Below are 21,831 nucleotides of genomic sequence, written 5' to 3'. Positions count from 1 at the left end.
TTTTAGGCTCCTCTTGTCCTCTTGGCTGTGATGAAAGAACTTTTTTTTTCTTTTTTACTAGAAATAATTTTATTTTATTAAAAAATTGATTATAGTTGATTTACAGTGTTGTGCCAATTTCTGCTATACAGGAAAGCGACCCAGTCATTCGTATATATACATTCTCTTTCTCATATTATCTTCCATCATGTTCTAGCCCAAGAGACTGGGTATAGTTCCCTGTTTTATACAACAGGACCTCATTGCCTATCCATTCTAAATGGAATAGTTGGTATCTCCCCAGTCCATCCCACTTCCTTCCCTTCCCCCCACTTGGCACCACAAGTCTGTTCTCTATGTCTGTGAGTCTGTGTCTGTTTTGTAGATAGGTTCCTTTGTGCCATATTTTAGATTCCACATACAAATGATATCATATGGTATTTGTCTTTCTTTTTCTTTTTTTTTTTTTTTTTTTTTTTATTAAATTTTATTTTATTTTCCCACTGTACAGCAAGGGGGTCAGGTTATCCTTACATGTATACATTACAATTACAGTTTTTCCCCCCACCATTTCTTCTGTTGCAACATGAGTATCTAGACATAGTTCTCAATGCTATTCAGCGGGATCTCCTTGTAAATCTATTCTACGTTGTGACTGATAAGCCCAAGCTCCCGATCCCTCCCACTCCCTCCCCCTCCCATCAGGCAACCACAAGTCTCTTCTCCAAGTCCATGATTGATTTTCTTTTCTGAGGAGATGTTCATTTGTGCTGGATATTAGATTCCAGTTATAAGTGATGTCATATGGTATTTGTCTTTGTCTTTCTGGCTCATTTCACTCAGTATGAGATTCTCTAGTTCCATCCATGTTGCTGCAAATGGCATGATGTCATCCTTTTTAATGGCTGAGTAGTATTCCATCGTGTATATATACCACATCTTCCGAATCCAATCCTCTGTCGATGGACATTTGGATTGTTTCCATGTCCTGGCTATTGTGAATAGTGCTGCAATGAACATGCGGGTGCATGTGTCTCTTTTAAGTAGAGCTTTGTCCGGATAGATGCCCAAGAGTGGGATTGCAGGGTCATATGGAAGTTCTATGTATAGATTTCTAAGGTATCTCCAAACTGTTCTCCATAGTGGCTGTACCAGTTTACATTCCCACCAACAGTGCAGGAGGGTTCCCTTTTCTCCACAGCCCCTCCAGCACTTGTTATTTGTGGATTTATTAATGATGGCCATTCTGACTGGTGTGAGGTGGTATCTCATGGTAGTTTTGATTTGCATTTCTCTTATAATCAGCGATGTTGAGCATTTTTTCATGTGTTTGTTGGCCATCTGTATATCTTCTTTGGAGAAATGTCTATTCAGGTCTTTTGCCCATTTTTCCATTGATTGATTGGTTTTTTTGCTGTTGAGTTGTATAAGTTGCTTGTATATTCTAGAGATTAAGCCCTTGTCAGTTGCATCATTTGAAACTATTTTCTCCCATTCTGTAAGTTGTCTTTTTGTTTTCTTTTGGGTTTCCTTTGCTGTGCAAAAGCTTTTCAGTTTGATGAGGTCCCATGGGTTTATTTTTGCTCTAGTTTCTATTGCTTTGGGAGACTGACCTGAGAAAATATTCATGATGTTGATGTCAGAGAGTGTTTTGCCTATGTTTTCTTCTAGGAGTTTGATGGTGTCCTGTCGTATATTTAAGTCTTTCAGCCATTTGGAGTTTATTTTTGTGCATGGTGTGAGGGTGTGTTCTAGTTTCATTGCTTTGCATACAGCTGTCCAGGTTTCCCAGCAATGCTTGCTGAATAGACTTTCCTTTTCCCATTTGATGTTCTTGCCTCCCTTGTCAAAGATTAATTGACCATAGGTGTCAGGGTTAATTTCCAGATTCTCTATTCTGTTCCATTGGTCTGTCTGTCTGTTTTGATACCAGTACCACACTGTTTTGATGACTGTGGCTTTGTAGTATTTCTTGAAGTCTGGGAGAGTTATGCCTCCTGCTTGGTTTTTGTTTCTCAGGATTGCTTTGGCGATTCTGGGTCTTTTGTTGTTCCATATAAATGTTTGGATTGTTTGTTCTAGTTCTGTGAAAAATGTCATGGGTAATTTGATAGGGATTGCATTGAATCTGTAGATTGCTTTGGGTAGGATGGCCATTTTCACAATATTGATTTTTCCAATCCAGGAACATGGAATATCTTTCCATTTTTTTACATCTTCTTTGATTTCTTTGATTAAGGTTTTATAGTTCTCGGCATATAGGTCCTTTACCTCTTTGGTTAGGTGTATTCCGAGGTATTTGATTTTGTGAGGTACAATTTTAAAAGGTATCGTATTTTTGTATTCCTTTTCTAATGCTTCATTGCTGGTATACAGAAATGCAACTGACTTCTGAATGTTAATCTTATATCCTGCCACTTTGCTGAATTTATTAATCAGTTCAAGGAGTTTTGGGGTTGAGTCCTTAGGGTTTTCTAGGTATAGAATCATGTCATCTGCATACAGTGACAGTTTGATCTCTTCTCTTCCTATATGGATGCCTTTGATTTCTTTTGTTTGTCTAATTGCTGTGGCTAAGACTTCCAAAACTATGTTGAAGAGCAGTGGTGAGAGTGGGCATCCCTGTCTTGTTCCAGATTTGAGTGAGAAGGCTTTCAGTTTTTCCCCATTGAGGATTATATTTGCTGTGGGTTTATCATAAATGGCTTTGATTATATTCAGGAATGTTCCCTCTATACCCACTTTGGCGAGGGTCTTGATCATGAATGGATGTTGAACTTTGTCAAATGCTTTTTCTGCATCTATTGAGATGATCATATGATTTTTGACTTTTTTTTTGTTAATGTGGTGTATGATGTTGATTGATTTGCGTATGTTGAACCATCCTTGTGAACCTGGGATGAACCCAACCTGGTCATGGTGTATAATTTTTTTGATATGTTGTTGGATTCGGTTGGCTAAGATTTTGTTGAGAAGTTTTGCATCTATATTCATCAATGATATTGGGCGATAGTTTTCTTTTTTGGTGGTATCTCTGCCTGGTTTTGGAATGAGGGTGATGGTGGCCTCATAGAATGTCTTTGGGAGTATTCCTTCTTCTTCAACCTTTTGAAAGAGTTTAAGGAGGATGGGCACCAATTCCTCTTTATATGTTTGATAGAATTCACCTGTGAAGCCATCTGGTCCTGGGCTTTTATTTGTAGGGAGTGATTTTATGACCTCTTCAATTTCATTTCTAGTGATTGGTCTGTTCAGTTGGTCTGTTTCTGCTTGATTCAGTTTTGGCAGGCTGTAAGATTCTAGAAAATTGTCCATTTCTTCCAGATTGTCAAACTTATTGCCATATAGTTGTTCATAGTATTCTCTTATGGTTTTTTGTATTTCTGCTGTATCCGTTGTGATTTCTCCTTTTTCATTTATAATTTTGGTGATTTGGGTTCTTTCTCTCCTCTTTTTAGTGAGTCTGGCCAGGGGTTTATCAATTTTGTTCACCTTTTCAAAGAACCAGCTCTTGGTTTTATTAATTTTCTCTATTGTTTTTTGAGTCTCTATTTTATTGATTTCTTCTTTGATCTTTACAATTTCCTTCCTTCTGCTGACTTTAGGACTTCTTTGTTCTTCTTTTTCTAATTCATTTAGGTGGAGGGTTAAGTTGTCAATTTGGGATCTTTCTTCTTTTTTGAGAAAGGCCTGGATTGCTATAAATTTCCCTCTGAGCACTGCTTTCGCAGCATCCCATAGATTTTGAGAGGTTATGTCTTCATTATCATTTGTTTCAAGATAGTTTTTAATTTCCTTCTTGATTTCCTCATTGACCCATTGGTTTTTTAGTAGCATGTTGTTTAGTCTCCATGGAGTAGGTTTTTTCTCTTTCCTTTTCCCATGGTTGATTTCTAATTTCATGGCATTGTGGTCAGAGAAGATACTTGAGATAATTTCTATGCTCCTAAATTTATTGAGATTCGCTTTATGTCCCAATATGTGGTCGATTCTTGAGAATGTTCCATGAGCATTTGAGAAGAATGTGTATTCTGATTTTTTTGGATGTAGTGTCTTTCTTTTTCTTATTATGAAAATCTCTAGTTCCATCCATGTTGTTGCAAATAACATTATTGTGTTATTTTTCGCGGCTGGGTGGTATTCCATTGTATTTAAGTACCACATATTCTTCATTCATTCATCTGTCCATGGACATTTAGGTTGCTTCCATGTCTTGGCCATTGTGAATAGTGCTGCAGTGAACATAGGGGCGCATGAGTCTTTTTGGATAGAAGTTTTGTTTGGCTCTATGCCCAGGAGCGGGATTGCTGGATCATGTGGTAGTTCTATATTTATTTTTCTGAGGAAGTGCCATACTGTGTTCCGTAGTGCTTATACCAGTTTGCATCCCCACCAACAGTGTAGGAGGGTTCCCTTGGGAGGACTTTCCTCCTTGTTTTTGATGATCTTGATGATTTGGAAGAGGGCTGGTTAGGTTTCTATAGAAGCTCATTTTGTCTCTCCTCACTTTGGGGATTTTCTCATGACCAGACTAAGATTATGAAGTTTGAGGGAAGGAAGGTCACAGAGGCCAAGTGCCAGTTCCCGTCACATCGTATCAAAGGTACATAGTGTCCACAAGTCTTGTTGACGTTGACCTTGCCCCCCGGGTAAGGTGGTGCTTGTCAGATTTGTCCACTCTAAAGTTTCTCTCCCCACCCCCTTCCGTACTGTCTCTCTGGAAGGAAGTTACCAGGCACAGCCCCAACTTAAGGAGTGGGGAGTGATGCTCCCCCTCTTTGAATGGCCCGCTCTTCGCTGGTTGCCTTGAAGGAGAGAGAGCCAGGGAGCAGGGAACTCTCAGCAATCTGAGAAAAGGGGCTTGAAGGCTGGAGTCCTGTGATGAGTGAAAGGGTGACTAAGGGGTGTTAAGAGTGGGCAGAATTTAGCAGGAGAGGAAAGAGAGGGTGGGGTCAGGATGACTACAAGGTTCCAAGCGTCAGTGATTAAGGGATTGTTTGGGTGTAAAGAGCACTGCATTGGTTTACTGCCAACTCTCCATTTCATGGCTGGGTCACCTTGGGTGAGTCACTTTGTTCCTCTGAATCTCAGTTTGCCCGTTTGTAAAATGGACCGGATGGTCTTTTTTGCGTCCTACTTCCTGGCGCTCTTGTGAGAGTGATGTGAGATAATGCAGATGGAAGGGCTTTGAAAGCCATCAAACCCAGGGTGGTTTCAAAGGCTGCTGAAGGGAGGGATGAAGCTAATGAGAGGGAAGGGAATTTATTACCTGGGAGATTCTGATTATTTCAGATAACCTGGGGTAAGTTGTAACTCACACTGGGTATACTGTCACAGGCTCGTGATAGCCACCTTGCTAAGGAGATTTTGTTTCAAATGTGCTTTCTTAGATGTTCTGATTCTGGTGGTCTAGTTCCAAGATCTGTCCATGGAGGGAACTTGGGTCAGACGAGTCTGGTTCTGGAATATTGGGGAGGGAAGGGCTCCACCTAATCTTTTTAGCTTTCCTAGCACCGCCTGTAATGACCTCTGCCTGGGGACACTGAGGGTGAACAGCTTTCCTTGACGGTCTCAACACCCCAAGTCTCATCACCTGCAATCTCTAATAGGCATTTCAAAGCAACACATCCAGAATAGAACTTTGATTCTACGAGTCTCAGGGAGATGGCTAAACTAACCTGCTTTGCTTGACTGTGAAAGATAGTGTGCAGTTTCTCACTAGCGTTGCAATGGGCTGTTTTATCTTAGTTGCCAGAATCCCTCCCAACGGGATGTTATGCAGTGAAGGAATCCCTTTACCTTTTCAGGCAAATAGACTCTTGGCTCTTCATATACGTTTCCTCATTATTCGGGACATCGGCAACCATGCTTTTGGTTTTTCATTGTACTCCTCTCATTTTAGCAACAAACTGATGAGCCATGGAAGATTTTAACCATGTCCATGCAAGGGCCAGGGTATATCACTGACTACTTGGTACCGGAGAAAGACTGGGAGGCCTGAGTGCTAAGTGTACCTTTGCCAATAACTCACTGCTGACTTTGGGCAAGGACTGTAAGCTCTTTTCTCCTAATTTTCCCTATCAATAGAATAAGGAGGGACCACTCAGGCTCTGAAAGATGAAGTAGTCATGTGAAAATTAGCAACAGAGGAGTTTCCTGGTGGCTCAGCAGGTTAAAGATCCAGTGCTATCACTGCTGTTGCTGTGGTTATTGCTACGGTGTTGGTTCGATCCCTGGCCAGGAAACTTCCACATACCGTGGGCGAAGCTAAAAAGAAAATTAGCACCAGAGCCAGATGGCAAATAAGAGGCGTACAGAATTAATGTTATCTTCATTGCAGCTGACTCAGCATATTTCAGAAAGGAATTGAGCCAACAAACATACATTTGGTGGTATTAGCCAAACTGCCAAAGGAAATTACGTAAAAAACAATAAACCTCTTTATTAATCTTTAAAAAGGAAAGAGATGCTTTTGTCCATATTGATTTGAAATGGGATGCAATAAATCCTGAGTCTCTTTGGGTCTTTGGAGTTCATCTTTCTCTAACAAGCAAAGCCTGTGTCTTCGCAAGTAGGCAGTTCTGATAAGTGTGTGCCTAGGCTGGGGTTCAATGGAAAGACAAACACGATGCAGTCTCTGCTTATCCCTGGGTGAAAACCCAGGGTCATCTCTGGGCACGGAGGATTTCACAGTGTAATGTATATTTCCAAAGGGAGGTGCTTGCAAAATGCAGAAGCCGATCCCAATTCTGACCTTTGTGACTCGTGCCAGCATGTGCACTGGCACCTTTGTTGAGATAAAGGAAAGAGCCAAGAAGTGAAGTGATATTTTCCTTCCCTCATCATTACTCAGCATGGTTGGCTTGCTTAGCTATAAAAAATTCAAGTGTCAGGAGAAACTGCAGTGCAGTTTCTCATCCAAAAATGCCTTCTCCCTCATAGTCAAGAGACCCACTGTGTTCTTTTTTTTTTTTTTTTTTCCTTTAGGGCTGTACTCGCGGCATATGGAAGTTCCTGCGCTTGGGGTCTAATTAAAGCTGTAGCCTCTGGCCTCCACCACACAACGCAGGATCCGAGTCGAGTTTGCGACCTACACCACAGTTCATGGCAACACCGGATCCTTTTATGTTTTTTTTTTTGGCTTTTTAGGGCCACACCTGCGACACATGGAGGTTCCCAGGCCAGAGGTCTAATTGGAGCTATTGCTGCCAGCCTATGCCACAGCCATAGCAATGCAGGATCTGAGCCACGTCTGTGACCTACACCACAGGTCACGGCCACACCGGATCCTTAACCCACTGAGTGATGCCAGGGATCGAACCCACAGATCCAAGTAGATTTGTTTCTACTGCACCACGACAGGCACTCCTCTGTGTTCTAATATTGTTTCTAAAGTGGGTGGTCTTGTGGATTGCTTTTTTCACTGTCACTTTTCTCTGTAACTTGCTTAACCATGTTGTCTGAATTCGAAGGGGATAATGATTCTTAAACTCTAGGGTGCATAAAAATCACCGGAGGAGCTTACTCAAATGACAGGTCCCCGACTCCCACCCCTAGTTCAGTGGGGCTGAGGAATCTGCATTTTAATATATGGCGCAGGGGGTCTGATATAGGGCATCAGCAGAGCTACCCTGAGGATTACTGCCTGGATGCCACACCCAGCTAGCAGTGCCTCACTGCACACACTGTGTGTGTTCCCTTTGTAAGCCAAGTCCTAGCTACCACTCCTAGAACTGCACTTGTGCCCAGCTAGATAAATTATTGCCTGGTTTACAACAAGCATTGCTTGACTTATAATGATGTCTGATTTAGACACATAGCATGGGAGGACCATGAACTTGGGAACAGAAATCCTGGATGTAGATCTCTGAGCCTCCACTTGGCTCAAGGCTGCTCCGCTTCTCTTAGACTCTATTTCCTCATCTGTCAAATGGGAACAATATTACCCATCTCAGAAAGGATGGGGGGTGGTTGGAGAGAGAGTTGGTGAGGATAGAATAAAATGACTTATATGTCAGCACCTAACACCGTGCCTGGCGCTTAATCAGACAGATGCTCAATCAATATTATTTTCCTCCATTCTTATAGGAAGCAGGAATTTGAAACAAACAAACAAAAAACCTCACATAAAGCAGATATTGTTAAGGGAAACTTTTTTTTTTAATGTCCAGGTGAATGGATTTTTTGGCCTTGTTACACATCGCTTTAAAAGGCAGTGGTTGTTTGGAGATCTTAGAAGGATCTCCTTAATTCCTTTAGATAGTACTGACTTCTGCTGTGGGTACAGGTTTCCGAGAGATGCCAGCAGGCAGATAAGGAACTGCAGGTGTATCACGACGTTGGTACCTTTGCTGAACACTCCCCGGGGGCCAACACAGAGAATTTGGATCAGGTGTTTAACCTGAAACTACACCTGCTCCTAGCCTGAATTTCACAAAAGAACCTTGTTTCTAAGAATTTAGCTAGGAGTGGATTATTTGGACTGTCTTGTTCAAACTCTTTCCAGGCGAAATGAGAACATTTCAGTGGTCTGAGAGAAACAATGTGTTATTGTACTTGTGTACAGAGAGCTCAGTGGCTGGAGGTGCTTTTCTAAATTGAGTTTCATCCATATCGCCCACATCAACCCCCCCGTCCAACCCAGTTTTACCATTTGGAAAAAAAAAATCATCTTTGTTCTTTGTATTGGTTGATTAATTTTAGGTTCACTGTCCTTATCCCATATCACACTCATGTAGGTATTTTTTTTTTTTTTTTTGTCTTTTTGCCATTTCTCGGGCTGCTTCCGTGGCATATGGAGGTTCCCAGGCTAGGGGTCGAATTGGAGCTGTAGCCGCCGGCCTATGCCAGAGCCACAGCAACTTGGGATCCGAGCCATGTCTGCAACTTACATCACAGCTCACAGCAACGCCAGATCCTTAACCCACTGAGGAAGGCCAGGGATCGAACCCGAAACCTCATGGTTCTTAGTTGGATTCTTTAACCACTGAGCCATGACAGGAACTCCCTCATGTAGGTACTTCTGTAATACATTTTTATATATCACACGTTCCTCCTCGCGAGAACACAGATCAGAAAGGGAATTTATTTATTTATTATTATTTTTTTTCTTTTTTCTTTTTATTTTCCCACTGTGCAGCAAGGGGATCAAGTTATCCTTACATGTATACATTTTTTCCCCCCTACCCTTTGTTCTGTTGCAACATGAGTATCTAGACATAGTTCTCAATGCTACTCAGCAGGATCTCCTTGAGAAAGGGAATTTAATAGCAAAAAGTTCCTCTGATTCTCTGGCTGGAGAAACTGCACGTTCAAGTTCAATGTAGACTCTTGGGTGACCTCGAGTCACGGGTGTCCCCTTGTTTCCTTCTCTCTTGGTGCTTTGTAAGGAGAGCCTGTAAATCCTATTCCTGGGGCCGGGCAGTCACAATCACTTCCATTTGCTAAAGGCTACACTCTGGAAACTGAGAGACTAATCCCTGTGAGCCCCGTCATGTGATTGCCGAGCCTGCAAAGATCTTCTGATCCAGTCCCCTTTGGTTTACAGGAGAAGACCCTGAGGTTCAGAGAGATCCACTTTGTTACTAACTTATTATTATTATTATTTTTAATGCCTGCCTGCCATGTGTGCATCTGGAACTGTACACACAACAGGAGGCTGCCAGTAGGCTTCCCGCAGGTTGCATGAGTAGTCGAATGACGATCAGGAAGGACTCTGGTAGATAAGGAACTCGCCTGTACACCTGCCAGCTAAGAACGAAATAAGCACTGACTGGGCCCCTTCGGGTCATGGACACGCTTCTCTGTGCTGAGGAACTGGGGGAGGGAGGAGGAGCGCAGATGGGGAGAAGCAAAATAGGAACTTTAATAAACAGCCCCCATCTTCAAGAAACTTACAGTCTGCTGTGAATTCCTAGTCAAAAGGCACTTTGCAAAATCAAGATAAGGACATATCGCACAATATGGAACCAAACTAGATCATATATTTCATGAGCCAATGACATAGTCCTGGAGACATTTGGGAAGAAGACAGAAGCCCGCTGGCTTCGAGAGGAACAAGCCCAGTGCTCTCCCTACTGGACTGGGAAAGCCACAGCTCTCTTACTTACCTGTGTATCCCCGTGATGATTCTGATGTGGGGACGGGGGCTCAACTGAGGCGTATGGAATCAACACGTGGTGCATTTGATACTAAACTCGTGGATATATTTATGGCTGCCTGCAATGGCTCCTGGGGCAGGAATGCTCTCTGCTCACATGGATCTTCTGTCTTTTTTCTTTCAGTGGCTCACCCCCAGGACCCGCACCACCCGCCAGAGAAGCCTGTCATTCACTGCCACAAATGTGGGGAGCCATGCAAGGGCGAAGTGCTTCGGGTCCAGACCAAACATTTCCACATCAAATGTTTCACCTGCAAAGGTACGGAGCCTCAGCTTCCTGCCCATGTGGCATGTCACACTCTTACTTGCTGTAAGGCCATCCCATTCCCTTTCATGCCACCCCAGCTCACTGGGTGATAGATGAACCTGCTCACAAGCCCTGCAATTGCACACCTTCTCCAATTTGGGACTGGATTAGGCTTAAAGGGGAGACTGAGTTCCCCGGCAAGGCCAGTGGTACACAGGCCTTTGGGTGTCCACCGAGGTCCCTGATCCTGGTGAGGAGGCTAATCACGGAAGAGCAGTAAAAATGTGGTTTTGTGTTTTGTATTTTATAATTCCTCTTAACAAATTGTTTTTAAATATTTTAAGTTTTATGGAGGTATAGCTGACTTACAATGTTGTTTTAATATCTGCTGTACAGCAAAGTGATTCATATATATAAATGAATCAAAGTATATATACACATACACACATATTCTTTATTTTTTTTAATTATTTTTTTATTTTTTTTTTTGCTTTTTAGGGCTGCACCTGCAAAATATGGAAGTTCCCAGGTTGGGATCGAATTGGAGCCGCAGCTGCCAGCCCTATGCCACAGCCACAGCCATGTGGGATCCAAACCACATCTTTGACCTGCACCGTAGCTCACGGCAATGCCTGATCCTTAATCCACGGAGCGAGGTCAGGGATTGAACCCACATCCTCGTGGATACTAGTGGGATTCCCTACCTCTGAGTCACAACGGGAACTCCACACACACGTTCTTTTTCATATTCCTTTCCATCATGGTTCATCACAGGATTTGAATATACTTCCCTGTGCTATGCAGTAGGATCTAATTGATCTGTATGTTATGTTTCTTTTCCTCTGAGATGAGGGACTCGTACTTCATAGTAACCAGGTCCCAAAGCCACTTTTTAATAGGAGGACTGAAAACTTTAAGATTGGATGCTAAGTCACTGGCCCTGTGTGTGTGCCGAGAATTAAGCAAGAACACTTGGAAGGACTCCACGCAGAAAAATACCTCCCATCTCAGAAGCTACCCATTTGTGGTTGATGTCTGTTAATAGGCCACCCTTTGGGATGTAGAGCTCTGGGTATCTATGTATGAACTATGCTGTCCTTTTATTCTGGAGCCAGAGCGTGGCCAATTGGGCCAAAAAGGAAGAAGAGAGCAGTGTCTGTGTGTATGTTTGCAAAATAGGTTACTTGAGCTGAGGACATGCCTGGTGGGCTCAGCCTGGGGCTGAGGGATGTAGGATGAGGTGGCAGAGGCACGAGACCAGGGTGCCTGCTCTGGAGCTTTACTCTGAGCTCTGCATGTGGTACCCACCTTATCCCTGGAAACCCAGTTTCATTTTGAGTCTCTCAAGCTATGAAAGGTTGGCATCACCATCTAAGCCAAGTGTCCCTGGGGGCTCTTAAATAGGCTCCAGGCTGTCTAGAGACCCTCAAATACTTGGTAAAAGAGTTTCGGGGATCCACATCGTTTTTTTCGCTGAGCATAAACTTTGCAGGAAAAGAGAGCACTAGCACATGGCTCAGGTGAGAAGACGGAAGGACGAGAAGGCACGCGTTTAGCTCCCACTGAGCATGACCAAGGTTTCGGTGGCCATAAAGCCTGTCTTCTAGAGGGACATTCTTTGAGCCTCCTGAAAACCCCTGTAAGCACAATAAATCCCCAGTTTTCAGACAACTCATACTGGTTATCAGGAAACATCAGGGTCACACCCAGAACACTCATTGTGCTGCCACCTTGTGTGGCTCAAGTCCTGCCGTTGCTGCTGCAGCAACTCTGAGGTCCCAGGCAGGGGACCTATCGCTGTGTCCTTATCTGTAAAATAAAGAGACTAGACCACATGATATTTAAATCAGCCCAGGTCTGAAATTGCTGCTTCCATGTATACATAACCATATATGTGAATAACAGAGAACCCGGAGGTACTAAATTAGAGCCTCGTAGGTAGCATGTCGGAGAAAAATTAAATTCTGCTTACATCCAGATAGGCTAACTTGGAGTCAGGCATTATAGTTTGTTTTCTGTTTTTGTTCATAAATTTCCTGAGACATTACTTAGGAGCAGATTTGGTAGATTTGGTGTAAATAAATATAAAATGTGAACAGAGGCAGCCCTGTGTGTAGTTTATATGCCTAGCTGAAAGTACAAACTGTTAGTCTCTGGGTAGTTACTGTCAATACATCAAGATATTAGAAGGAGCATTTGTTTGTCCCCCAGGAGGGGGGAGCCTCCTTGCTTTTCTTCTCTTCGAGTTTCAATCTAAGTACCAAATGTAAGTTACTTATGTTGGAAAGTTGTATGATATGAACTTTATTTCAGTCTATCCATGTGTTCCCGAAAAATTGCATTTTTGTATAAATTACCGCCTATTTTGAGAGCATTTATTATTTGCAGGAATTATTTTTAATTTAAACAATACTTTACTAGAATAATATTATCTGTTCTTTTAGATTTGTATTTTCTCAAACTTAATTAATCAGTGTCTGCCATCTGACATCTCCAGTTTTGTGGGGTCACCTTTTTCTTTTTTATTCTCCAAAGAAAGTGCTTTAAGCTCCCCATGCCTTATATTCTAGCAAGTTCATGCCTTTTTCCCAAGATTCTAGAGTAGTGTCATCCAACAGAAACATGATTCAAGCCACATACGTAATTCTGAATTTTCTAATAGGTGTATTAAGGTATAAAGGGGAGTTCCCCTTGTAGCTCAGTGGGTTAAGAACCTGATTAGTATCTATGAAGATGCGGGTTCAATCCCTGGCCTTGCTCAGTGGGTTTAGGATCTGTCGTTGCCATGAGCTGCGGTATAGGTCTCAGACACAGCTTGGATCCTGTGTTGCTGTGGCTGTGGTGTAGGCAGGCAGCTGCAGCTCCGATTTGACCCCTAGCCTGGGAACATCCATATGCCACAGGTGTGGCCCTAAAATACATAAACAAATACAGGTATAAAGGGACAGGTGCAATTAACTTTCATAATGTATTTTTGTCTCTATGTACCTGAAATAGTATTATTTCAAGTTATTACAATAACATTTTTGAGGTATTTGATACTTTTCTAAAAATACTAGTTTAATAGTACCTTTCAAGTTGGATGAATCAGTCACATTTCAAGGTCTCAAGAGCCACAGGCAGGTAGTAGCTACCGTAGTGGACAACAGAGTTCTGGAGAGCCCTCCAGGTTCCCATTCTTGAGGTGCTCTCTCGCTCTGAATTCTTGCCACTCCCAAGTTCTTGGTCTCCACTTTATGGAAGTGCTACAGCTTTTGCACGGCTTCAGTGCACACTAGACACCATTTCTCTTCCTCTTTTTCCCAAAGTTCCACCTCACAAGGCAGCTGTTTTCAGCAGACTTTACCGAACATTTGGGATAATAGAAGGAGTTATAGCACAGTATAAGCAACAACTACCCTAATAGTCTCAGGCTGTCTCCCTTCCTCCCTTTCTCCTTCCCTCCCTCCCGTCCTATCTTTTTTTTCTTTCTTTTCTTTTTCTTCCTTTTTAGGAATAGACTTTAACTTTTAGAGCCATTTTACATTTACAGAAAAACTGAGCAAAAAGCGCAGACAGGGGCCATTTCTCATACTTACTTAGAACCTCATGTGCCGCCATCTTGGTAAGGTTTCCTCTCTGTACAAAGACCCGTCTCCCCTCCACTCCAGGGGCCCCCAGCTGCCTTCTCCCTCACTGTCAGATCAAGACTGCATTTCCTTAGGGTCTCTACTTTTTATGAGCTCATTAGGGTGGTTGCCCAGAAGAAACAGTAGTCTTCTCCTTGAGGAATATTATCTTCCTCCTAACCCAAGTGGTCTGGACTGAAGCTAAGTCTCCACACAGGAGTTTTGTTTTCTTCCTGTTACATCTAATGTAGACGAGTCCCATATACACAAGTAACAGGTGTTGCCAAGGATATGGAGAAAAGGGAACCCTTGCGCACTGTTGGTGGGAATGCAAATTGGCGCAGCCACCATGGACAGCAGGATGGAGATGTCTCAAAAAATTAAAAATAGAATGATCCAACTATTCCATTTCTGGGTACTTATCCAAAAAATATGGAAACGCTAGTACAGAATGATACACACACCCTTACGTTCATTATAGCATTATTTACAATAACCAAGACATGGAAGAGACCTAAGTGCCCATCAAGAGATGAAAGGAGAAAGAAGACGTGATGTGTAGGTGTATATATATGTAATGGAATATTACCCAGTCATAAAAAAGAGTAAAATCTTGCCATTTGCAAAAGAATAAATGAATGGACCTAGAGGGTATTACACCCAGTGAAATAAGTCAGACAGAGAGCAACAGATATTGTATGATTTGACTTATATATAGAATATAAAAAAACAAAACAAATGAGCAAAAAACAAAACAGCGTCATAGATACAGAGGACAACAGGTGGATGACAGAGGGAGGGAGAAGCAGGTGGAGAAACAGGTGAGGGAGATTAAGAAGGGCAACCTTCTAGCTGCAAGATAAAGGAATCACCGATATGAAAGGTACGGTGTGGGGAGTATAGCCAGTAATTCTGCAATATCTTTGGGTGGTGACAGATAGTAACTAGACATATTGTGGTGATCGTTTTGAAACCTACAGAAATGTTGAATCACTGTGTTGTATACCAGGAACTAACATAGTGTTGTAGTCAGTTCTACTTGGAAAACAAACACAGAAACTCATAGAAAGAGAGATCAGAGTTGTGGTTCCCAGAGACAGGGGTTGGTGGGAGGAGAAATTGGATGAAGGCAGTCAAAAAGTGCAAACTCCCAGGAGTTCCCATTGTGGTGCAGCAAAAACAAATCTGATTAGTATCCATGAGGATGCAGATTCGATCTCTGGCCTCACTCATTGGGTCAGGGATCCAGTGTTGCCATGAGCTTTGGTGTAGATCACAGATGTGGCTTGGATCTGGTGTTGCTGTGGCTGTGGTGTAGGCCAGCAGCTTAGGAACTTCCATATGCCCAGGGTGCGGCCCTAAAAGGCCAACTCCTAGATATAAGATAAAAGTACCAGGAATGTAATATATGACATGATAAATATGATTAGCACTATTATTTGTTACATATGAAAATTGGTAAGAGAGTAAATCCTAAGGGTTCTCATTACAAGGGAAAATTATTTTCTATTTTTTAAATTCTGCATCTCTCTGAGCTGATGAGTGTTCACTAAACTTGCAGTAATCATCTCGTGATGGTATGTAAGTCAAATCCTCACGCTGTACAATTTAAACTTACTTGGTGCTGTATGTCAATTGTATTTCTTTTTTTTGTCTTTTGTCTTTTTAGGGCTGCACCCGCGGCATATGGAGGTTCCCAGGCTAGGGGGTCTAATTGGAGCTGTAGCCGCCGGCCTACCCCACAGCCATAGAAACGCCAGATCTGAGCAACGCCAGATCTGAGCCTCGTCTGTGACCTACACCACAGCTCATGGCAATGCCGGATCCTTAACCCACTGAGCAAGGCCAGGGATTGAACCTGCAACCTCGTGGTTCCTAGTCGGATTCGTCTCCAGGACAAGAACTCCTCAATTATATTTCAATAAAACTGGAAGGAAAAACAAAATAGGATAGAAACATCATGGTCAGATCATGTGCTAATCTCCCAGGATGAAGGATTTTGGGTGGAGAGCATTTGCTAAAATAAGCCTGGGCTTTTGGTCCAGAGCTGGCTGCGTGCAGAAGGAGGAGCATTTAGCTCTGATTGTCAAGGTTCTGTCATTTCCAGGTCAGCCAGAGTTTCCCTTTCTAATTCTTTCCCCCTCTCCCACCCAACTCTCCTTCACACATATACCGTGGTGCCAAAGCCTTAACAATTCTTGAATGGGACCAGAGGTTGCTCTCCACTATTAGAAAGAAAGTCCTAAAATGCAAACACCTGTGGAAATAAAAGGCCGCAATGAACTCTTTTACTACGAATGGATTTGGAAGGAGGAGGGAGAAAGAGGACCCTGAACATTTGATGTGAGAGCGAGACAAGTGCGAAGCTGGGGAAGAGTTGCAGTGGAGGAATTAGAGTTCGTGGCACAAAGCTTAAATCAATAAGCAGTCCACGACTTCACAGGTTTAGCTGTAACAGGGTCAGGATTGGGGAGCAGGAATTTTGTTGGTGAACCTCTATCATTTCTTGAAATGTCTGATGTCTTGGAATCTGATGTATCCAATCAGGAAATGTTAAAGGAACACCTACGCCCTGCAAGATATTGTGCTAAATGCTGAGAACAGAAGGAGCACACCATGTTTGTGTGTCAGAACTCTTGGGGTATTTGAAGATTTTATGGTACTCAGTAATAAATACCATAATGTATGGTACAGAGTAATAAGTACCATCATGTATGGTACTGAGTACTAAGTGCTGTGATGGAGAGAAATAGAGGATACACACTGGAGGCAGGGAGATAGATCCATGAGGAGGGGATACAATGGCGGTCCAGGTAGAAATAATGTCAGGTAGCACCAGGTGGGACAGAGACTTGGGGACAGATTCCGGAGACATTTTAAGTTAAGGTTGCTAGGATGTTATGACCGATTGTATGTAAGGAATGAAGAGGGATTCAGGTTTCTAGTTGGACCACCTGCCTGGATGGACAGAGGGTTGCCACCAACTAAGGAAATACTGGAGCACTGGGTAGGAGAGAGCTGGGGAGAGAGTTCAGTTTGGGATACACTGAGGCTGAGCACACGTGGCACCTCCAGAGTCTAGGTGGCTGAGCACTCAAGAGATACCAGTCTGTGTTGGGGAGAAGGATTTGTGTTTGGCATCCAGGTAATGGCCGAAGCTTTAGGATTGTGGGTGGAATTTCCCTGGGTAAGGGCAAAAGGCAGGAACCACGTAATCACAACGCCAGCCTCTGAAGGAAGCAGAAGCTCATTTCCATTTGTAACCTTGGAAAGTGTACTCGTCCGGTAATGAGTTGGGGAAAGTGGCTTAATTAGTGGGTGGATTCTATAATTAAAAGAAAAGGAGATTCCCCAAAGCTTCTGCTGTTCTTTATAATAACCCGATGGGACTAAAATATGGCTGCAGGGTTCTGGATGGAGCTATGATTTTTTTTTCTTTTATTCTTTATCTTCAGTACTCACTAGCTTTGTTTTGCATCCTTGCCACTACCGTAAAAGAGGTTTTAGCAGCAATCAACGCACTAATTTAAACGAGGTGGGTTTTTTTTGAATGCTATCCATTCATTTTGATGTCGTTCCAGTGATGTGATCATTTTTTGATGTGTCATCTTGTCAGCCTCATGATTGTACTACATACTCCATCAGAGAATAAGAAATCTATTTAAACAGTGTAAATGTAATACTTCATAATTGTATATTTAATTATGAGTTAATTATATATAGTTCATCATATTGATATGTTATAGTGTTCATTATCATTGTTATTGTCTGTCTTGAGGTTTTTTTCAGGATAATGCCATTTTTCTACCAGAAAGTTCTAGAACATTTAGGAAAGACCAGGGACCAGAGAATTAAAAAGGGTGATCTGGCGACATGTTCTGTTTTCATTGAGCCTTTCCTGGACTATTCCATGTAAGATTTCATCTGCTCCCTATGTCACATCTCTCTCTGCTGTATCTTTTTTCCTTACCACTTATCATTATTTAATATTCCGTATTTGTTTATCTTCACCCCCTCCTAGAGAGTAAGCTACCCTTGAGGGCAGAGCTTTTTGCCTGTTTTGTTTACTGCAGTGTCCCTGGTGCCTAGAACAATGCCCAGCATCTCTTTCTTTGGAACTTGAATATTTGTACACGTTTCTCATGGCATAGGTAGTCAACAAGATTCATCGAACGCTTACAATGATATATGTTCTCCAGTGCTTACTAGACAGCAGTGTTATCTTTGGCGAAGAAAGAGTGTAAGTACAGCTATCTGTCATTGATTACAGAGCTACTCGTCTGCCCAGCACATGGAAGAGGTAAGAGAATTTGTGCTGAAGGCTGCTGTCAGGCAGCTCTTGGATAAGATGTTCCTGCCGTTTAGTCCTTCATGCTGTCTTAGACCCTTAGCTTTCCCTTAATCCACTGGATGTAACCCACTGCATGTGGGTTATTTCCGGGCTCAAGTGGAGACTGATAAAACCCTAGTAAAATGGAAGCGGTTTCTTATATTCCCTCGGGGCTGAGCTCAGGCTTTAAATACCTATTTAGAGAATCTGACTCATTTGGGAACTGGTTCAAGAAAATAAGTCTGATACAAAACGCTCCCTCCTCACAGCAAATGAGAAACCACTTTCGTGCCATCTTTTGTTGATAAAAAGATAATCCTATATAGTTTATCTTTTGAATTTTGTACCACCACTTTAAAGTGTTACCTAGTCAAATAAATATAATTTAGATTTTTTTTAATAGTTAAGGTTTTGAATTCCAAAGTAAAATAGGATAAGGGCTCCTAAATTCTCCAAAATATACTGCTTAACAATTTTGACTCTTCTTGGGAGGCAAAATGTTGACTCTTGTCGGGTGTCTCTTGGGAGCATAGGTGCTGGTAGCTTTTTGTCCTGAATTATCTTTTCAAGGACATTTGTACAGGAACAAACTTGGAAGATAGAGCTAGAGTTTCCCTGTGGCATAGAGGACAGATTTGTCTGCTGTCTAGTATTGTAAAGATAATGTCTTTGCCTCTGGAACAAAAATTGGGTAGATTTGCTTGCAGCTTATTACAAAAGATTGGGGCTTCCTAAGCTCAGGGTGACTCAAACCCACTGCACATGCGGCCTCCTGATGACCTGCTTCTCTTGCTTTTGGGGGACGTGGGGGTCGTGGGGAACCAGTAATAAACATGAAACTCGTCACCTGCTGTGGTCATGAAGTGCTTTGCTTTTGACCCAGGAGTTCCATGTCTTCTGCCAGCATCCCTGAAACCAAGATGGGCTAACGTAGCTTGTTGGTAAAATCTCAAGTTCTTTATAGTTCTTGACAACTCTCAGTTCATGTCCATGAGAGCTCATTTTTTGAGAAAGGGGGTGCTGAAGTTCAGCCGATCAAGGAAGAACGCATTTTCTGAGGAAAAGATTGCAACAGCCAAGTTTTGGGGAGTGTTCCTATCATAGAAGAGGGAGGAGGATGGAAATATTCCTCAAGCATTTCTTTCTTTCTTTCTTTCTTTCTTTCTTTCTTTCTTTCTTTCTTTCTTTCTTTCTTTCTTTCTTTCTTTCTTTCTTTCTTTCTTTCTTTGTCTGTTTGCCTTTTCTAGGGCTCCCACAGCATATGGAGGTTCCCAGGCTAGGGGTTGGATCAGAGCTGTAGCTGCCGGCCTACACCACAGACACAGCAACAAGGGATCCGAGCCGTGTCTGCAACCTACACCACAGCTCACGGCAACGCTGGATCCTCAACCCACTGAGCAAGGCCAGGAATCGAACCCACAACCTCATGGTTCCTAGTCAGATTTGTTAGCCACTGCGCCATGAAGGGAACTCCTCAGGTATTTCTAAAGCAAGCAGTGAACCAGCCCTGTCACTGGTTCTTTTCACCTCCTGAGCCTGAACCCCGGAGCACCTCATGCTCAGACCTCATCTCTTGTCCACTTTCTAGTGGCCTCATCCAGTCTCATGGTTTAAGAACCATTTGTGCCCTGACTGTTGCCAACTCTAAACCTCTCCCCTGCAATCTAAACGTGAATCTTCGAAGGCCTTAGTATCTCCAGCAGGCCTCCCAAACCTAACTCCTGGTTACTAGCGCCACCCTCGCCCCCAGCCTTCTCCGGTCTTTGAATTTCAGAAGTTGTCCAGACCTTTCTCCTCATTGCTCAGGCTGAAAACCTGACTCCTCATTCTTTCTTTCTTATTTGTTTGTTTATTTAGTCTTTTTAGGGCCACACTCGTGGTACATGGAGGTTCCCAGGCTAGGGGTTGAATTGGAGCTACAGCTGCTGCCCTACACCACAGTCACATCAGATCCGAGCCGTGGCTGCGATCTACACCACAGCTCATGGCAACACCACATCCTCAATGCACTGAGCAAGGCCAGGGATCGAACCCACATCCTCATAGATACTAGTCGGGTTTGTTACTGCTGAGCCACGATGGGAACTCCTGACTCCTCATTCTTGATGCCTCTTTTTCTCTCACATGATGCAGGTATTCTACCAACAAACCCCTTTGGCCCTATCTTCAGAATTTACACAAAACCTGACCATTTACTGTCTCCCAAAGATATTGATCCTGCTCTGAGCCAACATCATCCCTTGCCAGGACTAATAATGGTGTCAGGTCCCCCATCATCTGCCCTTTCCCCCTCGTTGCAGATTATTCTCAATGCAGTAGCTAAGGTGATCCTGAAAAATCCTTAAAAATAAAGCCAGTTCCTGCCGCCTTTTCACGGAGCTCCCTCCTCTTTCAGAATGAAATCCACAGAGCTTAATCTGCCCTTGAGCCCACCCCCTCCCCCTTACAACTGGTACTCCCTGTCCTCAGGTCCTACTGTTTTCTTTTCAGCTCACTCTGCTGAGCTCGCCTGGCCTGCTTGATTGTTTTTAAACAAACCAAGCACTGAGCAGCCTCAGGACCTTTGCACTTACTGTTCCTTTTGCTTGACAAGCTTTTTTTTTTGTTTTGTTTGTTTTTGTTTTTTTTTGTTTTTGTTTTTGTTTTCCCACTGTACAGCAGGGTCAGGTTATCTTACATGTATACATTACAATTACATTTTTTCCCCACCTTTCTTCTGTTGCAACATGAGTATCTAGACAAAGTTCTCATGCTATTCAGCAGGATCTCCTTGTAAATCTATTCTAAGTTGTGTCTGATAAGCCCAAGCTCCCGAGTCAGGCAACCACAAGTCTCTTCTCCAAGTCCATGATTTTCTTTTCTGAGGAGATGTTCATTTGTGCTGGATATTAGATTCCAGTTATAAGTGATATCATATGGTATTTGTCTTTGTCTTTCTGCTCATTTCACTCAGGATGAGAGTCTCTAGTTCATCCATGTTGCTGCAAATGGCATTATGTCATACTTTTTATGCTGAGTAGTATTCCTTGTGTATATATCACATCTTCCGATCCATCCTTGTCGATGGACATTTGGGTTGTTTCCATGTCCTGGCTATTGTGAATAGTGCTGCAATGAACATGCGGGTGCATGTGTCTCTTTTAAGTAGAGTTTTTTGACAAGCTTTTTATCCAGATTAAAAAGTATCTAGTGCCCTCTCTCACTTCCTTTGGGTTTCTTCTCAAATGTCACTCATCAATGAGATCATCTTTGACACCATCTGACATGTATAGATATGTGTCTGTGTATCTGTGTGTGTTTACATATATATGTATTTATGTGTGATTTGTGTTAGGCTTGTTTGTTGCCTGTCTCCCTCTGCTGGAATGTAGGCAGCAACAGGGTTTTCACAGCAGCCCTTCCTGCCTTACATTAGGCACTCAATAATATTTGTGGAGTGAATGAATGAATGAATGAAGTGTTTACCATTGATTGGTACTAATTACACATTATTATTTCCAAATTATTA

The 21,831-nt window shown here is 42.6% G+C and overlaps 1 protein-coding gene across 35 annotated transcripts in view; it reads left to right on the top strand.

The window, feature by feature from the left end:
• Window positions 1-21,831, top strand: part of ABLIM1 (actin binding LIM protein 1) — a 348,912-nt gene that overhangs the window by 173,475 nt on the left and 153,606 nt on the right. For all 35 annotated transcript variants that reach the window (XM_013983755.2, XM_021073372.1, XM_021073364.1 and 32 more), the window contains exon 2: window positions 10,263-10,397. In XM_013983755.2, the coding sequence (XP_013839209.2) occupies window positions 10,263-10,397 (135 nt within the window). The remainder of the gene's footprint in view (window positions 1-10,262; window positions 10,398-21,831) is intronic.

This window comes from Sus scrofa, chromosome 14 (assembly GCF_000003025.6).
Source record: "Sus scrofa isolate TJ Tabasco breed Duroc chromosome 14, Sscrofa11.1, whole genome shotgun sequence".
Lineage (NCBI taxonomy): Eukaryota > Metazoa > Chordata > Mammalia > Artiodactyla > Suidae > Sus > Sus scrofa.
Note: the sequence above shows the minus strand (reverse complement) of the source record. Positions and strands in the feature narration are given on the sequence as shown.